The following is a 24792-nucleotide window of genomic DNA, read 5'->3' as shown; positions in this document are numbered from 1 at the left end:
ACTATTATTATTATTCTTCTTCTCCGCATTGAATTGCATTTTTGAGGGCCTAAACATGCGCGAAAACTCACGAAACTTTGCACACGCGTCAGAACTGGCGAAAATTTACATCTGATATAGGTTTCAGAATTGGACGGGGCAAAACGGCTCGATAGCGCCACCTATAAAAGTTCAACGGAGTGCGCCTCCCGCAACGTTCCACGTACGTGCACGAAATTCGGTACATACATGTAATGACCTAATACCTACAAAAAAGTCTCTTGGAGCATAGCCCTAAACCCAACAGGAAGTCAGCCATTTTGAACTTCCTCTCAGATTTTTGTGCAGTTTTTGCCATTTTCAGGCCTCATACTTTAACGAACTCCTCCTACAGTTTTAATCTGATCATCTTCAAATTTGGTGAGTGTAATCTTAAGGCCTTTGCGACGTTAAATTGCGAAGATCTTGAGTTTTCGTCGAAGGGCGGGTCCTCGGCGGCCTGACAAATTTCGATGTTTCGCCATGAAACAGGAAGTTGCTGTAACTCAGGCATGGAATGTCCAATCTGCCCCAAACTTCACACGTTTGATAAGCGTTCTGTCCTGAACACATGACCATGCTCATATTCAGTTACAGTCATAGCGCCACCTGCTGGCAACAGGAAGTGACATGTTTAACACTGTTATGGACTCCTAATAACATATAAAAAAGTGCCAGCAAGTGCTAAACATGCTAACAACATAATAGAAGCATGCTAAAACATGCTAGCAAACTCTCAGCTAAGTGCTAAAGCATGCTATTATTGCAATTAAATAGGAATTTGCTGTAACTCAGGCATGGAATGTCCAATCTGCCCCAAACTTCACACTTTTGATAAGCGTTCTGTCCTGAACACATCTACATGAGAAAATTCAGTTATAGTAATAGCGCCACCTACTGGTAACAGGAAGTGTCATGTTTAACACGTTGATGCCATTCTAGCAACATGTTAAAAATGCCATTGACTTCTAAACATGCTAGAAACATGTTAAAACATGCTAGCAATACTTAGCTAAGTGCTAAAGCATGCTAATTCAATGAAACAGGATGTTGTTGTTACTCAAGAAGGCAATGTCCAATCTGCGCCAAACTTCACACGTTTGATAAGAGTTATCTCTTGAACACATGTCCATGCTCATATTTAGTTATAGTCATAGCGCCACCTGCTGGCAACAGGAAGTGACGTTTAACACTGTTATGGACTCCTAATAACATATAAAAAAGTGCCAGCAAGTGTTAAACATGCTAACAACATACTAGAAACATGCTAAAACATGCTAGCAAACACTTAGCTAAGTGCTAAAGCATGCTATTGCTGCAATTAAATAGGAATTTGCTGTAACACAGGCATGGAATGTCCAATCTGCCTCAAACTTCACACGTTTGATAAGAGTCATGGCCTGAACACATCTACATAAGAATATTCAGTTATAGTAATAGCGCCACCTGCTGTCAACAGGAAGTGACATGTTTAACACTATTGTGGTCTCCTAATAACATATAAAAAAGAGCCAGCAAGTGCTAAACAGGTTAGCAACATACTAGAAACATGCTAGCAAACACTTAGCTAAGTGCTAAAGCATGCTATCACTGCAATTAAATAGGAATTTTCTGTAACCCAGGCATGGAATGTCCAATCTGCCCCAAACTTCACACGTTTGATAAGAATCATGGCCTGAACACATGTCTATGCTCAAATTCAGTTATAGTAATAGCACCACCTACTGGCAACAGGAAGTGACATGTTTAACACGTTGATGCCGTTCTAGCAACATGTTAAAAATGCCATTGACTTCTAAACATGCTAGAAACATGTTAAAACATGCTAGCAATACTTAGCTAAGTGCTAAAGCATGCTAATTCAATGAAACAGGATGTTGTTGTTACTCAAGAAGACAATGTCCAATCTACCCCAAACTTCACACGTTTGATAAGAGTTATCTCTTGAACACATGTCCATGCTCATATTTAGTTATAGTCATAGCGCCACCTGCTGGCAACAGGAAGTGACGTTTAACACTGTTCTTGACTCCTAATAACATATAAAAAAAATGCCAGTAGGTGCTAAACATCCTACCAACATACTAGAGACATGCTAAAACATACTAGCAAACACTTAGCTAAGTGCTAAAGAATTATATTACTGCAATTAAATATGAATTTGCTGTAACTCAGGCATGGAATGTCCAATCTGCCCCAAACTTCACACTTTTGATAAGCGTTCTGTCCTGAACACATGACCATGCTTATATTCAGTTACAGTCATAGCGCCACCTGCTGGCAACAGGAAGTGACATGTTTAACACTGTTATGGACTCCTAATAACATATAAAAAAGTGCCAGCAAGTGTTAAACATGCTAACAACATACTAGAAACATGCTAAAACATGCTAGCAAACTCTTAGCTAAGTGCTAAAGCATGCTATTATTGCAATTAAATAGGAATGTGCTGTAACTCAGGCATGGAATGTCCAATCTGCCCCAAACTTCACACTTTTGATAAGAGTCATGGCCTGAATACATCTACATGAGAATGTTCATTTATAGTAATAGCGCCACCTACTGGCAACAGGAAGTGACATGTTTAACACGTTGATGCCGTTCTAGCAACATGTTAAAAATGCCATTGAGTTCTAAACATGCTAGAAACATGTTAAAACATGCTAACAATGCTTAGCTAAGTGCTAAAGAACGCTAATTCAATGAAACATGACTTTTTTGTTACTCAAGAAGGCAATTTCCAATTTGCACCAAACTTCACACGTTTGATAAGTGTTCTGTCCTGAACACACATCCATGCTCATATTCAGCTATAGTCATAACGCCACCTACTGGCAACAGAAACTGACATGGTTAACACAGTAATGCAGTACTAACCACATAATTATTGTGTACTAAGCATGCTAGAAACAGACTAAACATGCTAGCAACACTTAGCTGAGTCATGAAGCATGCTATTATCACCATTATACAAAACATTTTGTTACTAACTTTGACATACTCTTACTAAATATACCTCCTTAAATGTACATTTCCCAACCATGCTCTGTCTTCCTAAAGCCACCGAGTGTTGATGGCACGGGTGCGAGGGCCCTTTCATCGCTGCTTGCAGCTTTAATTATTATTATTATTCTTCTCCGAATTTAATCGCATTTTTGAGGGCCTAAACATGCTTGAAAACTCACGAAACTTTGCACACGCATCAGAACTGGCGAAAATTTACATCTGATATAGGTTTCAGAATTGGGCGGGGCAAAATGGCTCGATAGCGCCACCTATAAAAGTTCAACGGAGTGCGCCTCCCGCTATGTTCCACGTACGTGTACGAAATTCGGTACATACATGTAAGGACCTAATACCTACAAAAAAGTCTCTTGGAGCGTAGCCCTAAACACAACAGGAAGTCAGCCATTTTCAACTTCCTCTCAGATTTTTGTGCAGTTTTTGCCATTTTCATGCCTCGTACTTTAACGAACTCCTCCTACAGTTTTAATCTGATCATCTTCAAATTTGGTGAGTGTAATCTTAAGGCCTTTGTGACGTTAAATTGCGAAGATCTTGAGTTTTCGTCGAAGGGCGGGTCCTCGGCAGCCTGACAAATTTTGATGTTTCGCCATGAAACAGGAAGTTGTTGTAACTCAGGCATGGAATGTCCAATCTGCCCCAAACTTCACACTTTTGATAAGCGTTCTGTCCTGAACACATGACCATGCTCATATTCAGTTACAGTCATAGCGCCACCTGCTGGCAACAGGAAGTGACATGTTTAACACTGTTGTGAACTCCTGATAACATATAAAAAAGTGCCAGCAAGTGCTAAACATGCTAACAACATACTAGACACATGCTAAAACATGTTAGCAAACACTTAGCTAAGTGCTAAAGCATGCTATTACTGCAATTAAATAGGAATTTGCTGTAACTCAGGCACGGAATGTCCAATCTGCCCCAAACTTCACACGTTTGATAAGAGTCATGGCCTGAACACATCTACATGAGAATATTCAGTTATAGTAATAGCGCCACCTACTGATAACAGGAAGTGTCATGTTTAACACGTTGATGCCGTTCTAGCAACATGTTAAAAATGCCATTGACTTCTAAACATGCTAGAAACATGTTAAAACATGCTAGCAAAACTTAGCTGAGTGCTAAAGCATGCTAATTCAATGAAACAGGATGTTGTTGTTACTCAAGAAGGCAATGTCCAATCTGCCCCAAACTTCACACTTTTGATAAGCGTTCTGTCCTGAACACATGACCATGCTCATATTCAGTTACAGTCATAGCGCCACCTGCTGGCAACAGGAAGTGACATGTTTAACACTGTTGTGAACTCCTGATAACATATAAAAAAGTGCCAGCAAGTGCTAAACATGCTAACAACATACTAGACACATGCTAAAACATGCTAGCAAACACTTAGCTTAGTGCTAAAGCATGCTATTACTGCAATTAAATAGGAATTTGCTGTAACTCAGGCACGGAATGTCCAATCTGCCCCAAACTTCACACGCTTGATAAGAGTCATGGCCTGAACACATCTACATGAGAATATTCAGTTATAGTAATAGCGCCACCTACTGGTAAAAGGAAGTGTCATGTTTAACACGTTGATGCCGTTCTAGCAACATGTTGAAAATGCCATTGACTTCTAAACATGCTAGAAACATGTTAAAACATGCTAGCAAAACTTAGCTGAGTGCTAAAGCATGCTAATTCAATGAAACAGGATGTTGTTGTTACTCAAGAAGGCAATGTCCAATCTGCCCCAAACTTCACACTTTTGATAAGCGTTCTGTCCTGAACACATGACCATGCTCATATTCAGTTACAGTCATAGCGCCACCTGCTGGCAACAGGAAGTGACATGTTAAACACTGTTGTGGACTCCTAATAACATATAAAAAAGTGCCAGCATGTGCTAAACATGCTAACAACATACTAGAAACATGCTAAAACATGCTATCAATCACTTAGATAAGTGTTAAATCATGATATTACTGCAATTAAATGGGAATTTGTTGTAACACAGGCATGGGATGTTCAATCTACCCCAAACTTAATATGTAACATGCAAGAAACATGCTAGCAACACTTAGCTAAGTTCTAAAGCATGCTATAAAAGCTCAAGGAAGTTGTTGTAATTTAAGCATAAAATGTCCAATCTACCCCAAACTTCACACGTTTGATAAGAGTTATCTTTTGAACACATGTCCATGCTCATATTCAGTTATAGTCATAGCGCCGCCTGCTGGCAAAAGGAAGTGACGTTTAACACTGTTCTGGACTCCTAATAACATATAAAAAAATGCCAGTAGGTGCTAAATATCCTACCAACATACTAGAGACATGCTAAAACATACTAGCAAACACTTAGCTAAGTGCTAAAGCATGATATTACTGCAATTAAATATGAATTTGCTGTAACTCAGGAATGCAATGTCCAATCTACCCCAAAATTAATATGTAAAATGCTAGAAACATCATAAAACATGCTAGAAATGCTAAAGGAAGTTGTTGTAACTCAAGCATACAATGTCCAATCTGCCCCAAACTTCACATGTTTGATAAAAGTCCTGCACTGAACACATCTACATAGCAATATTCAGATATAGACATAGCCCCAACTACTGGCAACAGAAACTGACATGGTTAACACAGTAATGCAGTACTAACAACATAATTATTGTGTACTAAGCATGCTAGACACATACTAAACATGCTAGCAACACTTAGCTGAGTCATGAAGCATGCTATTATCACCATTATACAAAACATTTTGTAACTGACTTTGACATACTCTTACTATATATACCTCCTTAAATGTACATTGCCCAACCATGCTCTGTCTTCTTAAAGCCACTGAGTGTTGATGGCACGGGTGCGAGGGCCCTTTCATCGCTGCTTGCAGCTTTAATTAAAGCCTTGTTCCATGTGCCCCCTTTTATCAATGGCGCCACCAGGGGGTGGCCAGGGGTGGCCGTGGCCACCCTTGGCCGACTCCTGGCCACCCCACTGGCCACCCCGCTGGCCAGTATAAATTTTAGTAGCATCAGTTATACATTTCATCCCTAATGCACAGCCAGGCAGGCAAGCCGCTCTAGACCTTCGATCGCACACAGTAGCCAGTACTCCCCCGCCCATAGACTGTAAAAAAATAGCCCGCCCCCCGCCCCTCCGTCAATGCCGCTGTTGCGCGCTCAGACAGTAACAGCTCAGCGCGTGCCCGTCGGTCTACAATTTCAAAAGTCATTCCATAGCTTAATGTGAGGGACAGAAGTCTATTTACATCATTAAAGTTTATGGAAACTCGTTTTCCCTCCTCTGTGGCGGTCAATCATTCTCCATTCAGTATTCAAACAGCGCACGCGCCTCTTCCGGTTGGATGCACGGTAAAACTCTCCAATATGATATATTCACATTGTAATGCATTATCTGTAGATAAAAGGTTGTGGATTTGCATAAAATGACTTTATTTTGTTGGAGTTTGTTGCTGTTTTTAAACGACTCACTACCGTGTGCTTGATCACACACATCACAAGGACTATGAATCGGCATCAAACGCACAATAACTGGAATTTAAAACTGTGAAACAAATGATCAATAAACTGTTGGACAGATAGACACTAGGATTTGTTTGCTCGACATTTCTTTGCTTTGTTCCGTGAACTTTTAAATGCTCACTTGTTCAGTGCAGCGCTGCACACTGTAACTCCATGTTGCTTTGAGCTCATCATTCTGCACCCGCGATGCGCATACGCTCTTTGTGCGCTCTGTTTTGAAGCGTTTCATATTATATTATCATGGTTTTGCGCACTGAAAGATTATTAAAAGCCTATTTTTTTTATACATAGCCTGCTCAATACATTTAAAATAAGCATAATTTAATTGTATATTATTTCTTTGTAGTGTAGGCTATATAAATACACTTCTGAATTCTTGACATTAATATATAAATATAATATATTTGTATCTGCCAGTATCTGCTTTTCCCCAGTAACTGTTTTGTTTGCAATAAATGTACACCTTATGCCAAATATACAGATGGTGGTCAACCAGAATGAGACTTTTACCGCCGCCGTTCCCGCGGCGGCAAAATTGGGATGTGTATTTGCTGCCTTTTACCGCTGAGTGGCGCTGTAATCACAGACTTTGAAAAGTGTCAGTTTATTCTCTTTATGACGTAATCTGCCGCGGCAGTAATTTGAGCTGAGGCCACAGATAAATTCAAGATAAATATTGTGGTTAAACGAATTCAAATTCATTAAATTTAAACAAAGTAGACACACGTTAACATTGTGTGCCCAGTTTTTCTATAATTTAGAAAGGCTATGTCAATAGGTTACTTGTCATTTTCTTCGTGTTATTTTAATGTGTTTGTAGATTTATTAACTGAAACATAACAGTGAAATAACTTAAAATAATTTACCGTGAAATTAAAACATTTTCAGGACTTGCAGCTCCTAACCGATGTAGTCGGTTTAAGCATTCTTTGTTATATTCAGAACTAAATAGCCTTACATGTTACAAACTTTTAAAACAGAGAAAATAGTAGACGTTGGCGATTCAGACGGTAGCTCTGTGGTCAAAGCATTAACAAGAGCCTCTGGGAGCTTCAAACGATCTGAGATCGAATCTCAGTGTAGCCGACAGTGTTTATGTTTTTCCGTTCTTGATGCTTAAATATGCATCTGTTTATTAAAGTCAATCATCTTGTTTAATTATCAATTGTACATTACAACATAAATTTGCTACATTCCCGCTGCAAAGACGACACATCTGATGAAGGAAGACTGTCAGCCGATTGCACCAGAAAATGAAGATGATTCGTCTTTAATCTGCTAAATAATTTTTTTGTGTGTGTGTGAATCATTCACGAGATTGAGATGACTGACAGTGATACCCGGCCATAGCAACGGAAGACATTTTTCAAAACAGATCGAACAAATCAGAAAAATACTTTCAATACAGTATTGCTTTCAATTAAAAAATAAACAATGAAAATGTAAAAGAAAAATAAAATTAATTAAGTTTGAAAACCCATCGCACATTTTAAGATATGAATAAAGTGTCGGGACAGTTTATTTATTTAAACAGGGTTGCATCGATAGAGTTTATTCCCTTTGTGATGCAAAATAAGAAACACAGAATCTTAGGCCTATTCTTGCAACATTTTAAATTTCTATTGTCAAAGAAATTGCAGCTAAATTAAAAAATTAAAACGGTACAAAACGGAAAAAGTTCAAAGCAACATAAATTAAGAACAGGCGTTTTTCTTTGCCTCTCTCGCGATGGATATTTTTTTTGTAAGTTTGGTCTCCCTCACTGCGCGCGGCGGGTCTTTCTCGAAATTAAGCATTTCAGCGTAAAAAAACACCATACAGCTGATAATACTGTATGTGTCGCTGTGTGTCATCCACACAAATCACGAAAGAAAAAACTGTAACAAATAGCTTTTGTTCCTTCAAAGATACAACATGCCTTGCTGAATTCACCTCACAATAAAACGAGGTGGGTCGCCAATAAAAGAGCTCTGTATCTGCTACATTTAAATTGTTTGTGGAAAACCTATACAATCAATAAAACTACAATATATAATTTAATAAGATATAGGGCCTACTGTACATAGGCTATGGACTTTTGGAGATTTTGAGATTAATCCTTAAAAGAATTTTGCCTTTGCCTCATCAGGCTGGCTCCGACACTCTCCATATGAAAGACGGAACATTAACACCTCTGTCCTGCACCCCCACGATAAAGCAAAGTATTGCCTTCTCCAAACCCCCCACAGGCTAGCTGAGTTTGCAAAACAAAACAAAGAGTTTGCCACTCGTCGTGCCAAACAAATTATAAACTTCAATATTTAATTCAAAACAATCTCAAAACGCTTTGAGACATTTTGAAAAGCCGTGGATGCATTACTGCCACTGGAACCATGAACGCAACAGAATACTGGTTCTGATTTTATTGTTTGTCGTTTAAACGTCATATATATGAATTATTATAGGCTACAGAAGTAAAGTCATTGTATAATATTTGTTCCTTAGTGTAAAATGGAAATGCATGGCGATTTTATTTTGTAAATAGGCAAAAAAAAAATGTTTTAGAAGACAAATCTCTCTGCATCAACAATAGACTATAAAATGCATTAATAGGCTAATATAAAAACACCAGTAGTCCAAGTTAGTTCGGGATTCGAACCCGTGTCATCTAAATGATCGTAACGTACGTTCAACCACTCGGCCACTATTCACTCGTTGCGATACGGCCTAACGTTCCAGTGTGTGTTCGCTCGCACGAGCGAGAAGCGCTCTTCATTCAAATGAACGCGCCGCCGCATTTGTTGAACACTAATTCAACATGCCAGAATAAAACCTGGCTTTAGAACAATGCATAGCGCCACTCGTCGTGGTGTGCCAAAAATTACAATAATTTAGTTTAATTTATTTCAGTGTTAATGTTTGAGTTAAAAAATCCTCTACAAATTAAATTAACCCAAAGTCGGCTATAAGAGTCCTTTAGGCTACGTAAAAAGCAAAGGGCTTACAGTCTTAACATTTAGGCTACTTTGCTTAAATTCGATACATTTATTTTCAGTAGGGCCTAATACATTTGTAGGGATGTAATTTCAGTATGCTTTACCAACGCTATGTATTCAATTAAAGTTCCAAGAGGTCTGGTCTCTATATTTCCTTCCCAGCTGACACCAAGTGCACAGCAAAAATCACAACTTGTGCTTGCTGGAACGCAAGTTATTTAAGGTGTCTCAACTGTACACAGTCTACCCTACAATGTGAATTCGTTACAAGGTTTCATTTAATTACATTAACGTGCAGCAATTTGTACAAATAGAGTCTATAGGCCTACTGTTGTAGACATTAAATAATCTCATTTAGTATCATATTTGTTAAAATATTATAATGTTGTTTTTTCAATCTATGTTGAATATGAAAAGTGAACAGCATGAGTAAGATAAGATGCATTATATCGAGAGATGGATATGGAGTGGGTCAGACATGATTTTGACCACTTCATTAAGTTTTGTTTAGTAGAAACCTTTTTTTAAAGTGAATTTCGTTTTCTATAAATTGTATCTTAATTTTAATCATTTTTTCATCACCCAATTGTCTGGATTCAATAAGTAAGAGAAGCAAACAGACACTAATCATAGAGGCGCCCGTGAGGTCACTTGCATTGCACGTCAGCTGGAGCACATCTCATCCTCCTAACTTAACGAAACTCAGCGTATGCCTCACACAGACATGATAAATACATCAAATACACAAAGCTTGAAATGTCTTCAAACGAAATAATTCAAAACGAAAAAGAAAAAGGCTACTCTCTGATTATGTCTTTGTGCATTTCTCTCTAGGTGCGTTCACTACAAATATGGCGATCGTCAACTTCATCTTTGCAGTCGACACTGTCAGAAAACACTAGTTCATTGATAAAAATCATATTAAGTTATTTTAGCTGTTATGAGAAAAATAAATCTAACAAAACCTAAAATCTAAATCTAATAAATAATAAAAAAAAATCTAACGCCAATTCAACATGCCAGAATAAAACCTGATTTTTGAACAATGCGTAACGCCACTCGGCCTGGTGTGCCAAAACACTACATTTTAAACTTCAATGTTTAATTCAAAACAATCTCAAAACGAGTTGTGATTTTTTTTTAAAGCCTAGCCTATATACATTAAGGGCATTGAAACCAGGATCTTAACTAAAACGTGTTCCGCGTAATCTCTCAAAAATTATGCCACACTACTCCATGTAATTTTTTTTTTTTTTAAGGACTGCTTTTGAAATCACTATAAATTGTATCGCTCACGAGAGCTCTTCGTTTATCTAATTCCTCAATAGAATAGTAAAAATATTCAGCGTCATTGCTCCTAACATCGTCTCTATTTTTAACTTTTGATTCTATTTTTTCAGCTGTAAAATTGATTCTATCTTTGGTTCTATTCTGTTGTAGCCTAATAGGCCTATTTATATAAATGAAAAATATGCCTATTATTTAACCCACTTACATTTTAAAATACGGCAATTGCTGCTGTTTTGCACAATGTCCCTTTGCGCCACCTGGCGGTCATTTCGGGAACGACTTTGAAATGCGGCTGGTTTATTTTCGCCGCGGTAATTTCGCCGCGGCGGCTGGCGCGGCGGTAATAGGCATTCTGGTTGACCACCATCTGTAATTGCAAAATAAAACAGAATTGTTGTGCAACTCAAAATGTTAACTGTACTGTTATTAGTCTATGCACATTATATCATTAGTAACATTAAATATAACACAATAAACCATCATATAGTATAGCAGTAGGAGTTTCCTTAAGTCTTTCTGATAGTTTTCTACAGGCCGGTTTACTACAACAGTAGAAAAATATTCTGAAATTATGGTTTATAGTTTTGGTGTGCCACCCCAAGATTTTAAGTGGCCCCATCTGGCCACCCCTATGAAAAATTTCTGGAGGCGCCACCATAGGCGGAGTTTGACATTCGAGCCAGGGGGGGCAAAAAAAATAAAATAAAATCATTCACCGCTTTATTACGAGTTTAAAAGAGTGCGAGCGTCATTAACGTGCCCAGACGCGACGCTTTGAATTTGCGCGTACAATGAATAACATCGCGTCGGGAGCAGACTAGTAAAAAAGCTACAAAATTAAATGACAACGTCTGTATTCTAAGTTAAAAAGCCAACACACTACAACATTTTAAAATGTTTCAAATAAAGGATCTCATGGGTCTATCTTTTAAATTCTGCTGATGATTAGATTATACCCTGACATTACGCCAATAATATCAGTTTATATATTTTTTCTGCTCAGTAGCGATCGTGTCTTTCTCTTCCACTGATTTGTGTATAGCATATTTAAGGTAGCAATGCAATATAAAAGCACTTATCTACTGAAGTGGGAATCTGGAACTGTGAATAAATTGAAAAAACCAGCAAAATAACAACAACAACAATAACATCTTCATTAAACAAAAAAGAGATTACCTTAGATAAAGTTTGATTAATATGTACATACAGTACCGGTAAAAGTCTGGACCCATTACTATTTTTAATGTTTTTGAAAGAAGTTTATTATTATGCTCTACAAGCCTGCATTTATTTGATCAAAAATACAGAAAAAACATGAATATTCAGCAAAGATGTGTTAAATATATAAAAAGTGATAGTGAAGACTTTTTTAAAATAACTTTTTAATAATCAAAAATCCTGAAAAAAAGTATCACAGGTTATAAAATAAATATAAGCATCATTTCTAACATTTGATAAAAAAATCAGAATATTATAAAGTTTTCTGAAGGATCACGTGACACTAAATTCAGCTTTGCATCACAGAAATATAAAGTATAGTAAAATAGAAAACCATTATTTTAAATTTTAATAATATTTCACTATATTATTTTTCTGTATTTTTGATCAAATAAATCCAGGCTTGATGAACATAAGAGACTTCTTTCAAAAACATTAAAAATATTAATGTGTCCAAACTTATGTAATGTGTAAGTAAAAATATACTGCTTTTAAAATTAAATGTTGTATAAATAAAAAGGTTAGGAATCATATTTGTTTCAAGTGTTTTTTTTATTGGGGGTGGGGGGCCTCCAACATGAATTTTGCCTAGGGCCTCCTACTGTCTAGAACCGGCCCTGGACCTAGACATTACCCAGACTAGTACAACAATAATTTTCGTTTTTTGCGTCCGGCATATGTGTCGATAATGGTCTCAGGTGAGAGCTTGGCCGTTATGTCGCTTTCGATGTGAAGGATCGCAAGAGAAGAAAACCTGGCTGCTCCCATCGTCAACCGCAGCCAGTTCCGTATCCTCCTCATTGCAGAGAAGCTTCTCTCAGAGGTAGATGACCCAATCGGCAGAGTGAGCGATAACTGTACAAGTTTATAGAGATTTGGGTAGGTTGTTTTTTTTACAGCTTTTTTAAGATGCTCAATTGAAATTGGTCCGTTAGCAGAGGCTTTGACAAGCTTCATCTCGGCTGCAACAAGAAGGGGGTTAACTTTTAGTGCCAGAGGAGTGTATTTTTGTAATAGTGGATCAATTCCATTTTCGTCGCATGTCAAAACTGCGGCACACGCGCGTGCAAGCTCCATGGACTCTCCGGAGAACCTCCTTTCCAGCTCATTGATGAGAGTGTCCAGCACGGGGAAATATAGTTTCTGCTGATAGCCAGGACTCACGGAACAGCACTCCACAAGCACTAAATTTAATTTGTGCGCTAAGCAGTGTATGCAGGCTGCGTATGGGTGAGTCTCTTTGATGCGCTGCTGCACACCAGACACATGACCTGACATGACGGACGCACCGTCATAACTCTGTGCCACGATTGGGATGTTTTTAACACCACACATATCAAGCCCTTTGTAGATGGCCTCCACAATCCCAGCCGCGTTGCGAGATGCAGAACAGTCCATGAAACACAAAAAACGCTCCTTGATTTCCAATTCCTCGACATATCGTATGCACACTGACAGCTGCTCAGTTTTGGAGGACCTGGCCTCGTCCGCAATTATGGAGAAAAAGCCAGTTTCCTGCACTTTTTCAGCAATGTTGTTGTAAAGCATGTGTGCACAGATGTCAATTATTTCGTTTTGAAAATCTGGGCTTGTGGCATTAAAATAATTGGATTGCATGTTTTCAAAATCAGCATCATATTTCGATAACAAGCTGCAAACCTCGAGGAAATTGCCACGCGATTCTGACTCTTCTCCCTCTGTGTCCACGAAAGGGCAATCCAAGTTTAGACAGTAGCCTCACAACATCAACTACTTTGCATAGATAACCTCTGTTCTTTTCTACTGTAGTTTTATGGCTTTCAGAAAGTTTAGCTGCAATAGATCCATTTGAAGATGAGCTGGCTGCTTGGAAGTTATTCCACTTAATCATACAGTTCAGATGGGCCTGGCTTTTCCCATGTTTCTCTAGTTTACTGCTCAGTTTTTTCCAGTCACTCATGCCCTTTCTAAATGTGTCCTCAATGCAGCTTTCAGTCTGGAAATGGCGACAAGCAAAACAGTAGACTGAATCATTTCTAACGGAATACTCAAGCCAAGGGTAATTCTTGTAGAAGTAAGTGGAAAACGATCGTTTTGTACTTCCAAAACATTTTGAGGGGAATTGGGGCAGAGCAGGTTGCTTGGGACAGCCGTGTTTTTCTCCAAGATCATCTTTGTTGGTGTTAACGTTACCTGCAGCTAGCGCATCTGTGGCTGTGGAGTGAACGTCAGGACCGCTAACGGTTGCTGCTGCTGATCCAGAGCTGGGTGTTCCCTCCAATTTCACAGCAGTGTCTGTTTGGATATCGTCATCATCGGTTATTGTTGTTTGTGTTGTAGATCCCGATGACTGAATATTTGTGTCATTTGGAGCTCGACGTTTTAAAAATCTTCTTATGTCCATATTTTGGTGTAAGATAACTACAACGCTATTACATGCTAGCTGAGAATCGACACTTGTCACGTGACCCAGAGCCTTGATTTATTTTTTTTATTTTTACTAAAGCAGTATATGAAATCAGATTTACCTACCACCATTTAATTGTTTTGCGTTATTTAAAATATTTATAATATATATATTTTTTAAACAATGCATTTAAAAAAAATGCAATTACCCGTTTCAGCCACCAGGGGGGGCAATGCTCCCCCTGCCCCCCGCAAACTCCGCGCCTGGGCGCCACTGCCTTTTATACTTTGAGCACCTGCCCCTCCAGAGGTCTCTGCACGGCCCTGTTCCAAGTAATATCAATCAAACTGCAGCTGGGTTGTTTTGATTAATAATAATAATAATGTAACAGTTATAGGCTAGGCAATTGACTGCGGATGCTATCTGGCAACAGAAGAAGGATCACTCACGGAGCCTGGGTTGTGAATGAGTACACCGGAGTCATAGATTTTAGTCTGAGTGTGTGTATTCAGTAAATAACAAAACATAAACAACATAAACAAAACATAAACAACATAAACAAAGTACCTTCAATGACACATACAAAACACAATTCTACTTAAAGTTCAGTTCAATGGCAGTTTAATGCGCTGCCAACGAATGGGGAAAAAAAAAACAGAAAAAGAAGGAAAAAAATAACCCCGACGCAATGTGTTCCACGGCCGAGACAGAGTCTGGTGAGATGTCAGTTAATTACGGATTGAGCAATAGATAATCCAAATAGGGAAAGGTTCAGTCGCGATGGATGTGTGGTTTGCTTATCCTACCACATATATGTCCAAGTTCTCTTAGCTCGCCATCTCGATCGGAGTCCTCGAGTTGGGACGGTCGAGAATTCAAGGGTCCATAATTGGAGAATGGAGATTAGTTGATACAGAAAAAACCTTTGAGATCGGAATGACTAACACGGGGTCTCCAGGTGCAGCCCGACGTCTAGACAGAGCGGAATCAGCCAGGGCTCTGGTTGGGAAGCGGCAGCAACGAGTTTTCAGAGCTTGAATCGCTAAAGTTGGAGAACTTTGTAGATTTGTTTGGGGATGCCGAACAGACCATGCCACAGCCACAGTGGAGACAGAGAGGAAGTGAACTCCGTGACTCGTAACTTTGAGGAAGTTGGGAGTTCGGGGAAAGCGCAGGAAGTGGGCCCGCCAAAATAAAAGACTTAACTAAATGCGGGTTACAATAACTTAAAAAATACAGGTAAATTACAAAATTAAAGTTAATTGAAAGTATGCTTATATGTTAAAGGGTAACTAAACCCCTGGTCAGAGCCTGACTCCACCCACTGTCAATATTTGAAAAATGCTAGAAAAGTGGGCAGACCCCAGCGGAGAGAGAGGGGACGAACCGTGAGCGGGGTGGGCGTGCACCTGAGACCTGCTGTCAGACTCTAAAATGGAGTTTGCTCACAGGTTCGTAAGACGACGTAAAGTACATGCATCTGATGAGTTTTATCAGAGCCCGTCATTCTCTGGTTTTATCAAGTTGATGTCAATAGCGCGCGCTCTCTATATAGGCATATTCATATTTTGCCGCTATGTGAAAAAATCCAGCAAAATGCGCCGACGCGTTTGTCGAGCCCAGAGGTATAACTTTAGCCTAACCATAAATTGTGATTAAATATGATCACTCACATCAAGACGCCGCTGCGGTGGTGGAGTCCTCGCAGGAGGAGCAGCGTTTGTCACTGCGTCGCTTTTCAGCGCGAGCTGTGTAGAGAAGCCCATTTCCACCTCTATTACGTTGGAGAAGCAATCCCGCGAAAATGCATGTTTCACACTCACGGTCTTCCAGGCCAAGTGCATGCAAACACTGGCGCCTATTTTCCAAGTCTGCTGGAAAGTTATGCAGTCCAGCAGTGCTGTTGCAACCAGCAACACTACACCTACGTACCCTCCTGACCACTGTACACAGATGAATCTACGCTAGCTCATACCAAGGGCGTGGTGAGCTCGTACCAGGGGCGTGGTAGAGCTGGAACCTGCTTACGTCACCTGCCACCTTTTACGTCACTTGCCACCGCAACATCCAATAGGAAAATTCAACTGCAGTAGCCACCGTTCAACCTTAAGAGGGCAGCACTCAGACGTTTTTACACCATATATTGTAAAATTAAAACACTTTATACCCAAATGTCAAAAAAGTTACTCGAATCAATGAACAGCACTAATAAAGCCTCATTCTTACAGATCATTAAATAAAAAAAGTTGGTTTAGGGTTTAGTTACCCTTTAAAAGTTTTTTTTTTTCTTTTTTTGTTTTTTTTGCAGCGCAGATACATTCACATTTCAACTTTCTGAGTCAAACAAAACCAAGTAATTGCTATGATAAATAATACAACACTCTTTGAGTGTTGTATTATTAATCTTTATATATTTTGTAACGTTAATCTCCTCAGCTGACATAGACGCCTGACAAACTTTGTTGTTGTGATTAACGTACACACAATACAGTGAGCTTTTCCCTCACCACTAAACAAGCTGCTTTAATAAGGTTCCGTGAAAATGTTTCAGCTTTTATTTTCCTTTTACGCCCATCTGACCTGAATACTGCGCGCTGAGTCGCTAAAACTGACTTATCGTGTTGTGTTCACCAACAAGGGTGCAACTGCTTGTCTGTTTCTGCTGTAAAACATGAACTCCCGATGCCTTGACAGCGGACAATACCGGCTTTTGTGAAAAAACTTGTTTAGGGTTCAGTCAGTCTTGTCAGACATCTATTTCAGATGAGGAGATTAACGTTATAAAGACACACCGGCAGACAGTATGGTTGGTGAGTAAACAAAAATGTGCGCTTTGGCGGAAGGATGTTACGTGAGAATGTGGAGAGTGTCAAAATAAAGATGTAGGCCTATATCAATATTTTACGTGAGCAATCGATGCATCGTATCGTTAGACGTTATATCGATGCATCGATCCACATCGATGTATCGTTACACCCCTACTATCCAGCTACTGTAGGTTCATCATCAATTACCCCATCAAGGTCAATCAGAAATCTTGGAGTAATCTTTGAGGACTAGCTGACCTTCAAACACCACATTGCAAAGATAGCTCGGTCATGCAGGTTTGCACTACAAACCATCAGGAAGATCAGGCCTTTCCTATCTGAGCATGCAACACAACTTCTCGTCCAGGCCCTGGTCATTTCTAGGCTTGATTACTGCAATGCTATTCTGGTTGGACTTCCATTATATGCAATCAAACCTCTACAAATGGTTCAGAACGCTGCAGCACATCTTGTCTTCAACTAGCCCAAAAGGGCCCACATCACACCTCTCTTTATCTCTCTGCACTTGCTGCTCGCATCAAGTTCAAGGCATTGATGCTTGCTTACAGATCTATCACAGGATCAGCACCCTCCTATTTCCACTCGCTCTTATGAGTCTACATCCCTACCAGAAGCCTGCGATTGGTAAATGAGCGACGGCTTGTGGTACCATCACAGAGAGGCACAAAATCATTTTCGTTCACTGTTCTCTGCTGGTGGAATGATCTCCCCACCTTCATCCAGAATGCAGAATCCCTGACAATATACAAAAGACAGCTGAAAACTCGTCTCTTCCATGATTACTTTACCTCATTATAAAAAAAAAATTATATGCTTTTGCTTTCCTTTAATCCCTCCCTATTCTAGCTTATTCTACTCTATGCAATTGTCTGAAACTTTGTATTATGAGCACTTCTTGTGTTTATTTGCCACTTTACGATGAATCGTTTGCCGTACTCCTCTTTACCTCATTTGTAAGTCACTTTGGATAAAAGTGTCTGCAAAATGAATAAATGTAAATGTAAATGATCACATAATGAAAAGGATGTTAAAAATCACAGCTGATACTATTTCAGGTTCACACTGGAAATGGACAGTAAACTTGATTGCATTGCATTGTGTTAAACTGCACTCCATACAATTTGGTCTGTAATGTACTGCACGTTTTGGCAAATGTAGATATTCCATGCTTACATACAATGTACATATGCGCATTATATATACACTATCTTCTCCAGAAATCGTGAGAGTAGAATGGTAGTATGTAGTGATGTTGCAAGGTTTCTGGGCACCTTGTACAGTTTATTGCATTGGGCCCACTTGAAATTGCTTTTCCGGGGCTGTAGGCCCCCTATACTCATTCCCACCTTTCCCCCTACTATTGACCCCCCTAGTAGTATGCTATTCTGAGCATACAGTCTAAATAAAGACATAAGTGATCTACCAATGAGAAACATTTTTGAGCAAGCACCAGTCTCTGTCTAGAGATATTTTTAAGCTGTATTTAAAAAAATATTTACACTGATACACATGCACACACCTCTGCGGAAGTGCTCTGTCCATTAATGGTGTGTTCACTTCCTGTAGCTATGCCTACTCCATTACCCCAGTGCAGGTGCAGCTGTACAGCACTATAATACCATGGCAACCCAGCCAAGCCCATCCAATGTGGCAATGTCATCTGCACTGTGTGAGAAAACAAGAGGAAGTTCAAGGTAAAGAAGAGGGTCATGTTTAACAAACTGCATTTGGTCACACTTTATATTAGCTGTCTTTATCTACTATGTACTTACATTAAAAAATAATTGTTGTGTACAATGTACTTATTGTGTTCATGTTGTATTGCAAAATACTTGCTGCTATTAAGGTAGGATACTGTTCAGGTCAGGCACATGATTGGTGATATGTTTGGGTTTAAGGGTGGGTAGATGTAAATACAGGAAGAATTAGGCTACAGATCTAACTACATGCAGGATTTTTTTAAATATAAGTACAACATAAAAATGTATGTACACAATAAGTTCATTGTATCAAATGATTAATTTAAATGTTAGTACATAGTAGACACTTAATATAAAGTGGGAACCAGTATTTCACTGTCACACAGTTTTATGTTAAAATGTTGTTATAGTGACACTAAAAATTTATGAATTTCATTGCAATATGCAAAGGCATTTATGATTTTTTAACAGGGAATTTAGCATTAAAGGGGATGTCTAATGCTATTTCATGCATTGTGACTTATTTACACTGTGAAAGAGTTAAAGAGTTTAGGATTCTCATCCTAAACATGGCCAAAGTTTCAAAAAAACGATTTGGATGTATGACGGAGTACTTCTGTGCCAAAATATCCTCCTTCAGGTTTCCTTTTTAAGGTTCGGAAAGTTTATTTTTTTCGAATATGGCCCTGTATGACGTCATAAAGGGTGGAATTCCTTGTATGGGCACTTCTTCCGGAAGAGCGCGCGCACAAATCAACCAGAGTGAGAGCAAGAGCACGTCCTTCAAAGTGCTTATTTCGGGTTATGCCAAGTTCACACTGCACGATTTTCAAACTCGTCAGATCACTGTTCTTTTCACACTGCACGACTATCTGGGGTAGCATTCAATTGCTGCTGAGTGCACACTGGACGATAAATCGGCGACAGGTGATTTGACATTGCATGACTTTACAATAGGAAGAATCTCCCCCCAACTTCTGGCAAATGGTCCGTTTCATAAACAAACACGCAAGAAGTGATAAGGAAATAACGCAAGATCACGCGTGCGTCAGACCGGAGTTCTCGCGCTAGACTGGAATTGTTATAAAAAATTATAGCCCGCAAGAAGCTTGCGATCCAAATTGTCTGTGCGCTGACAAGGAGAAAAAGAAAAAAAGATTATGGAGAAGGAAATGATTGGGGAGACAATCAAGGATTGTGTGTTCTGCAAAAAAAGTTGGAGGTAAACAAATAATTTTACAATGTGCTGCTGTTGCGGCTGGTTAACTAACTGTTTGTGCTTTGTTTCTGTTTGATATAATTGTAAATGTATCTATTAAAATACTGATATTCTGGTCTGTAACTCCTCCTCGAACTACCCGCTGCCCTGTATCCTGCTTTCTCACTGGCTGTAGGTCATCGCCGATGTAATTTTCAGTCAGGACATATTTCACACAGCAGGATTTTGAATCGAAGGTTCAAGCATGCCATTTAGCATGTCAAATATCTCACAGGCGTCTGCAACTCATCGGCGATGCTCTCAGATCACTTCTTTGATAATTCACACTGAGTGATTGTCACTCACGTGAACGAGCATCGTTTGCCACCGATTTCGACCATTTGTCGGCGATTTCGTAAAATCAAGTGAAAATCTGGCCTAAAAACATGCAGTGTGAACGCGGCAAATCAACAATGTCACCAAAGAAGTTTGTTTTTCTGGGGCAGCAACGGAATATTTTATAAACAACGCCCAGTTCGACGCTGGATTTGCAGAACTTTTGAAACGGAAAGATGGTCCTAGCGATAAAAGATCCCAGTCATGAGTCGGAACTGCAGGTGGTAAGTAAAACTGCATCAAATGCCAGTATTTGTTGGCAGTCGGCAGGTAAGCTCTTTAGCTCCGCCCACGACACGCCTCCAGGAGCTCGACTGTTCCCGGAAAGAAGCGGCACAGCTGTATCTGTCTTTTATAAATCTGATAAAACTAAAGACTAGGAGATATGAAGGATGCAATACTAGTCTATAGGTAGGCTACTCAAGATTAACAATGAGATTGGCAGAAACTGTGTGGGTTATGTGCCCTTTATGCCTTTTAGTTAGAATTTGCTATAAAAATTAAGATATTAAGAAAGTTTAAACATAAATATCATGATTGTTTAGAATTGACTTGACTTGACAAAATTATCACCAAATGGGTGAACATAATCCACTCTGAGTTTTTGTTTTAAATTTCTAGGAGTAGCTTAAGTGTGTGACAATTTTGAATGGGTGAAAAAGATCAATTTACCTGAATGGCCATTATTGGAGAGGGTGAATGGTCTGTTACCAGGCTGGTTGTATCCCAGGGGCTGCACAGGGATTAGCGTTGGGTCATGTAGTGTTTGCGATGTGTCCACATTTATGGGTGACTGGCTGGAACCACCACAGTCAGGAAAAAACTCAGCCCATTCTGGCTGTCCCACAGCACCTAACACAACCAGAAAAGGGTGCCACAGCGAGGAGAATGTTGGTATGGGAATCAGTCAATGAAAATGTGTGTGGAATTATAAATTATATAAATGCTAGTAAGTTCAAAATAAATCAAAGCATTTAGGGAGAATGTGTGTGTGAGTGTTTACATTATGTTCTGAAAGTTCATAGTGAAGTACTAGCTAAGTGTTAAGTCATGCAAAGTTAATGTGGAAATACATGATTACAAACCCATAGACTACACATACGTTATAAGTGCTAAAACAGTCTGTAGTGAAATTAGCTATTGAAAGAAAAAGGGGGGACTGAGCAACAATAAATACATATAAAAAAGGCTTTTGTTTTATTGGATAACAAAAGAAAACGTTGCATATGAGTCTGGGTCTTTCAGCTTGGTGCCAAGTTAGTTCTGTGTACACAGGGATTAGAGGCCCACTCAGTCTCACTGTTGACCACGAATATACCCCAAACCCCCGTTCCACTCCAAAATGTGGGGAGGGGGAGGTTGGGTTGCTCTCATTGATCTGTGGTTGCCAAGGAGATCTCTATGACAACTGCAAGCCACATATTCCATGCATCTGTCAGTTTACTTCTTGCATGCTGTCCCAAACATGGACAGGGAACAAAGCATCACTCAACCAAGTAACTGTTTTATTCAGAAATAATGAGTTGGATCACAACAATGGCACACACATTGTACAGCCCTGAAAAAGTGTCCTGGAATGTGTGTGAAGTAGGTATAACAGTAGAAATCATTCCAACAGAAATCTTGCATATAAGAAAAATAAAATAAAATTATTTTTTTGTTCAAAGAAAAGAACAATATACATCATGTCATTGTGACATTATTTGTCATATGTCAGTGAAGCATATTTTGACAACCCCTCATTTCTCTCAGTAATTTAATGTAAATAAAAACGCAGAATACAATTTTTTCTTCATTATATCTGCAAATATTAAATGTAAGCAAATACAAGCATGCCTTATAAATACTTAATTATTATATTACAGTACAATAATGAGAATTTGCATATTAAATAGGCTTAATTGACATATAGTTGTCATCACCATCTAAACTGTTTTAAAATAGGCTTAATTTTAAGCAAAATATAATTAATTTAATTTATTTATTTAATTTAGACAAATTATTGATGGGTTGCATGAGATTCACCCAGACATTATTTTGCATGTCAGCATATTGTTATTTTTTTAGCTGTTATGTATTTAGTTCAGGACACTCATTAGTACAGATTATGTACCAGTTTAGCGCATGCAATGCAAAATATGGCTAAATAAGCTTTTCCAAAAGCCTTATTACGACAAGAATGTCACAAGATTACAATGGGTTGTTCCAAAATGGCATGGCTGTTCAAGCAGAGCAGCCTCCCTCCTATTCTTCATCATGCCATTCTTTTGTATCAAATTAAGCTACTTAAATGCAGCCTCTTGCACCGGTGGACATCTCTCTCTCTCTCTCTCTCTCTCTCTCTCTCTCTCTCTCTCTCTCTCTCTCTCTCTCTCTCTCTCTCTCTCTCTCCTAAACTCTGCATTCTGTCCATGTGAGTATGTGATGCTACTATGGAAGAGATTAAGTGGAAGTAACAGAGTTTGAAAAGAAAAATACATAATTGAGGGATAAGGTAAGCTTGATTCAAATATGGAAATATAAACAACTAAATAGCCAAATTCAAGGCTTTTTCACAGAAGCTGTCACAAAATCATGGAGAACAAGAGGGAAAAAAATAAAGAACTGTTTTACCTGCATATGTCCATTCTTTTGCTAAAAAAAGAGGAAGAATATATTAAGGTTACAAAAGATTTGCTGCATATTTTAGCACTTTTTATTTTTTTGACTCAAACAGTGTCTGACTTTAGTCTGACTGAAGTTAAACAATTAAACATTACTGAAGCATCAAAACTATAATTCCTATAACTTGTTCTCTTTTCATCTGTTTAGTTGCAATGATCATTGTTACAAAATGCTATTGTATTAATAATATATTACTAATCAAAGTCTTACCTCTTCCCGAGCACTCCACACACTTCAAAAAGAGGGAAAGAGACACTGTTATCCAGACAAGGTACATGCTTTCACCCTCCTCTCCACAGGCCTCACACACTCACACAATGAGAAGCTGGTATAGACACACCAGTAAAAATGTAGAAATGGTGGAAATCCAGGTATTAAAAGGTCAACAGCAGAACGGCTTGAAAAAATTATGTATCGAAAAACATTTACAAAGAAAAAGTGATTCTTGGTCCTTTTTTGTAGCTGAAAAAGATGGTCCAGCAAGCTGAATTGTGAAAGAGAGAGGCCATTGCATGCCACAGAAGAAGATTAAGAATTACACCATGAAGAGAGAGAGAGAGAGAACCAGAAGGAGAAAAGGACAAATGAACGAGAAAATCACTTGCTGCTGGACACTGAAAATGTGTATGACACAACTAGCTGAGAGGGGAGGGGAGGGGAGGGGAGGGGAAGGGGGGACTGAGGCAAAGGCTGATTGAAGGGGTACTGAGGTGATAATAAAGAGAGAATGAATAGAGACACAGAGAGAGAGAGAGAGAGAGAGAAAGAGAGAGAGAGAGACCAGAGCTAGAGAATAGAAAGTTCAGAATCCATTTAGTTTATTTACTGTAAACTGCAATCAATGTTTTAAAAACTTTTTTGGCATGCATAACTATCAAATTGTCAATTTCACGGTGCTGTCAAAAAATCAACAGTAAATAAAAAGATATGCTATACATGATAATGCAGCCATTGATTAAAACATCATAATTTACCGATACATGACATTTGGATATTTTTATACTGGATATACGTTTTGTGTTGAATATAAATATGTTTCTAGAAACTTTAGAACGTCTGTTTCTAAAGCCCAAAGGTAAAGGGGTCCTTGATTATGATTTCACTTTTTTAACTTTAGTTAGTATGTAATAGGGTTGGGCGATATATCTCATGACATTGTTAGGCGCATCTCGTCAGTAAAGCCGGTTCCTTGATTAGTAGTAAATCGTAGTAATAGTATTAATCAAGGAACCGGCTTTACTGATGAGATGCGCCTAACAATGTCATGAGATATATCGCCCAACCCTAGTATGTAATGTTGCTGTTTGAGCATAAACAACATCTGCAAAGTTACGACGCTCAAAGTTCAAAGCAGAGCGATATATTTTCTTTTACAGAAATCGATTTTTTAAGGACTACAACAAACGGCTGGTAGGGACTACAATGAGCTTCTTCCCAGGTTGGTGACATCACAAACGAGCTCAACAAGTAGTAAATAATAGACGTGATGCTAACACTGGATTGAGCAACTAAGCGATAAATATGCCTTTGAAAACTGCAAAATGTTTTGCAGT

General features: G+C 38.8%; 1 protein-coding gene across 1 annotated transcript in view; it reads right to left on the bottom strand.

Moving 5' to 3' along the window:
- The window catches only part of ca14 (carbonic anhydrase XIV), a gene marked incomplete at both ends in the record, with an annotated part of 177067 nt that extends 153551 nt beyond the window's left edge, over positions 1-23516 (bottom strand). Inside the window, 4 exons of the mRNA XM_081388892.1 lie at positions 18801-18946; positions 21248-21427; positions 23189-23209; positions 23450-23516. Of these exons, the coding sequence (XP_081245018.1) occupies positions 18801-18946; positions 21248-21427; positions 23189-23209; positions 23450-23516 (414 nt within the window). The remainder of the gene's footprint in view (positions 1-18800; positions 18947-21247; positions 21428-23188; positions 23210-23449) is intronic.
- Between the last annotated feature and the right edge of the window lie 1276 nt (positions 23517-24792).

The sequence above is a fragment of the Scardinius erythrophthalmus genome (genome assembly GCF_964197995.2).
Source record: "Scardinius erythrophthalmus genome assembly, chromosome: 16".
Classification (NCBI taxonomy): Eukaryota; Metazoa; Chordata; class Actinopteri; order Cypriniformes; family Leuciscidae; genus Scardinius; species Scardinius erythrophthalmus.
Note: the sequence above shows the minus strand (reverse complement) of the source record. Positions and strands in the feature narration are given on the sequence as shown.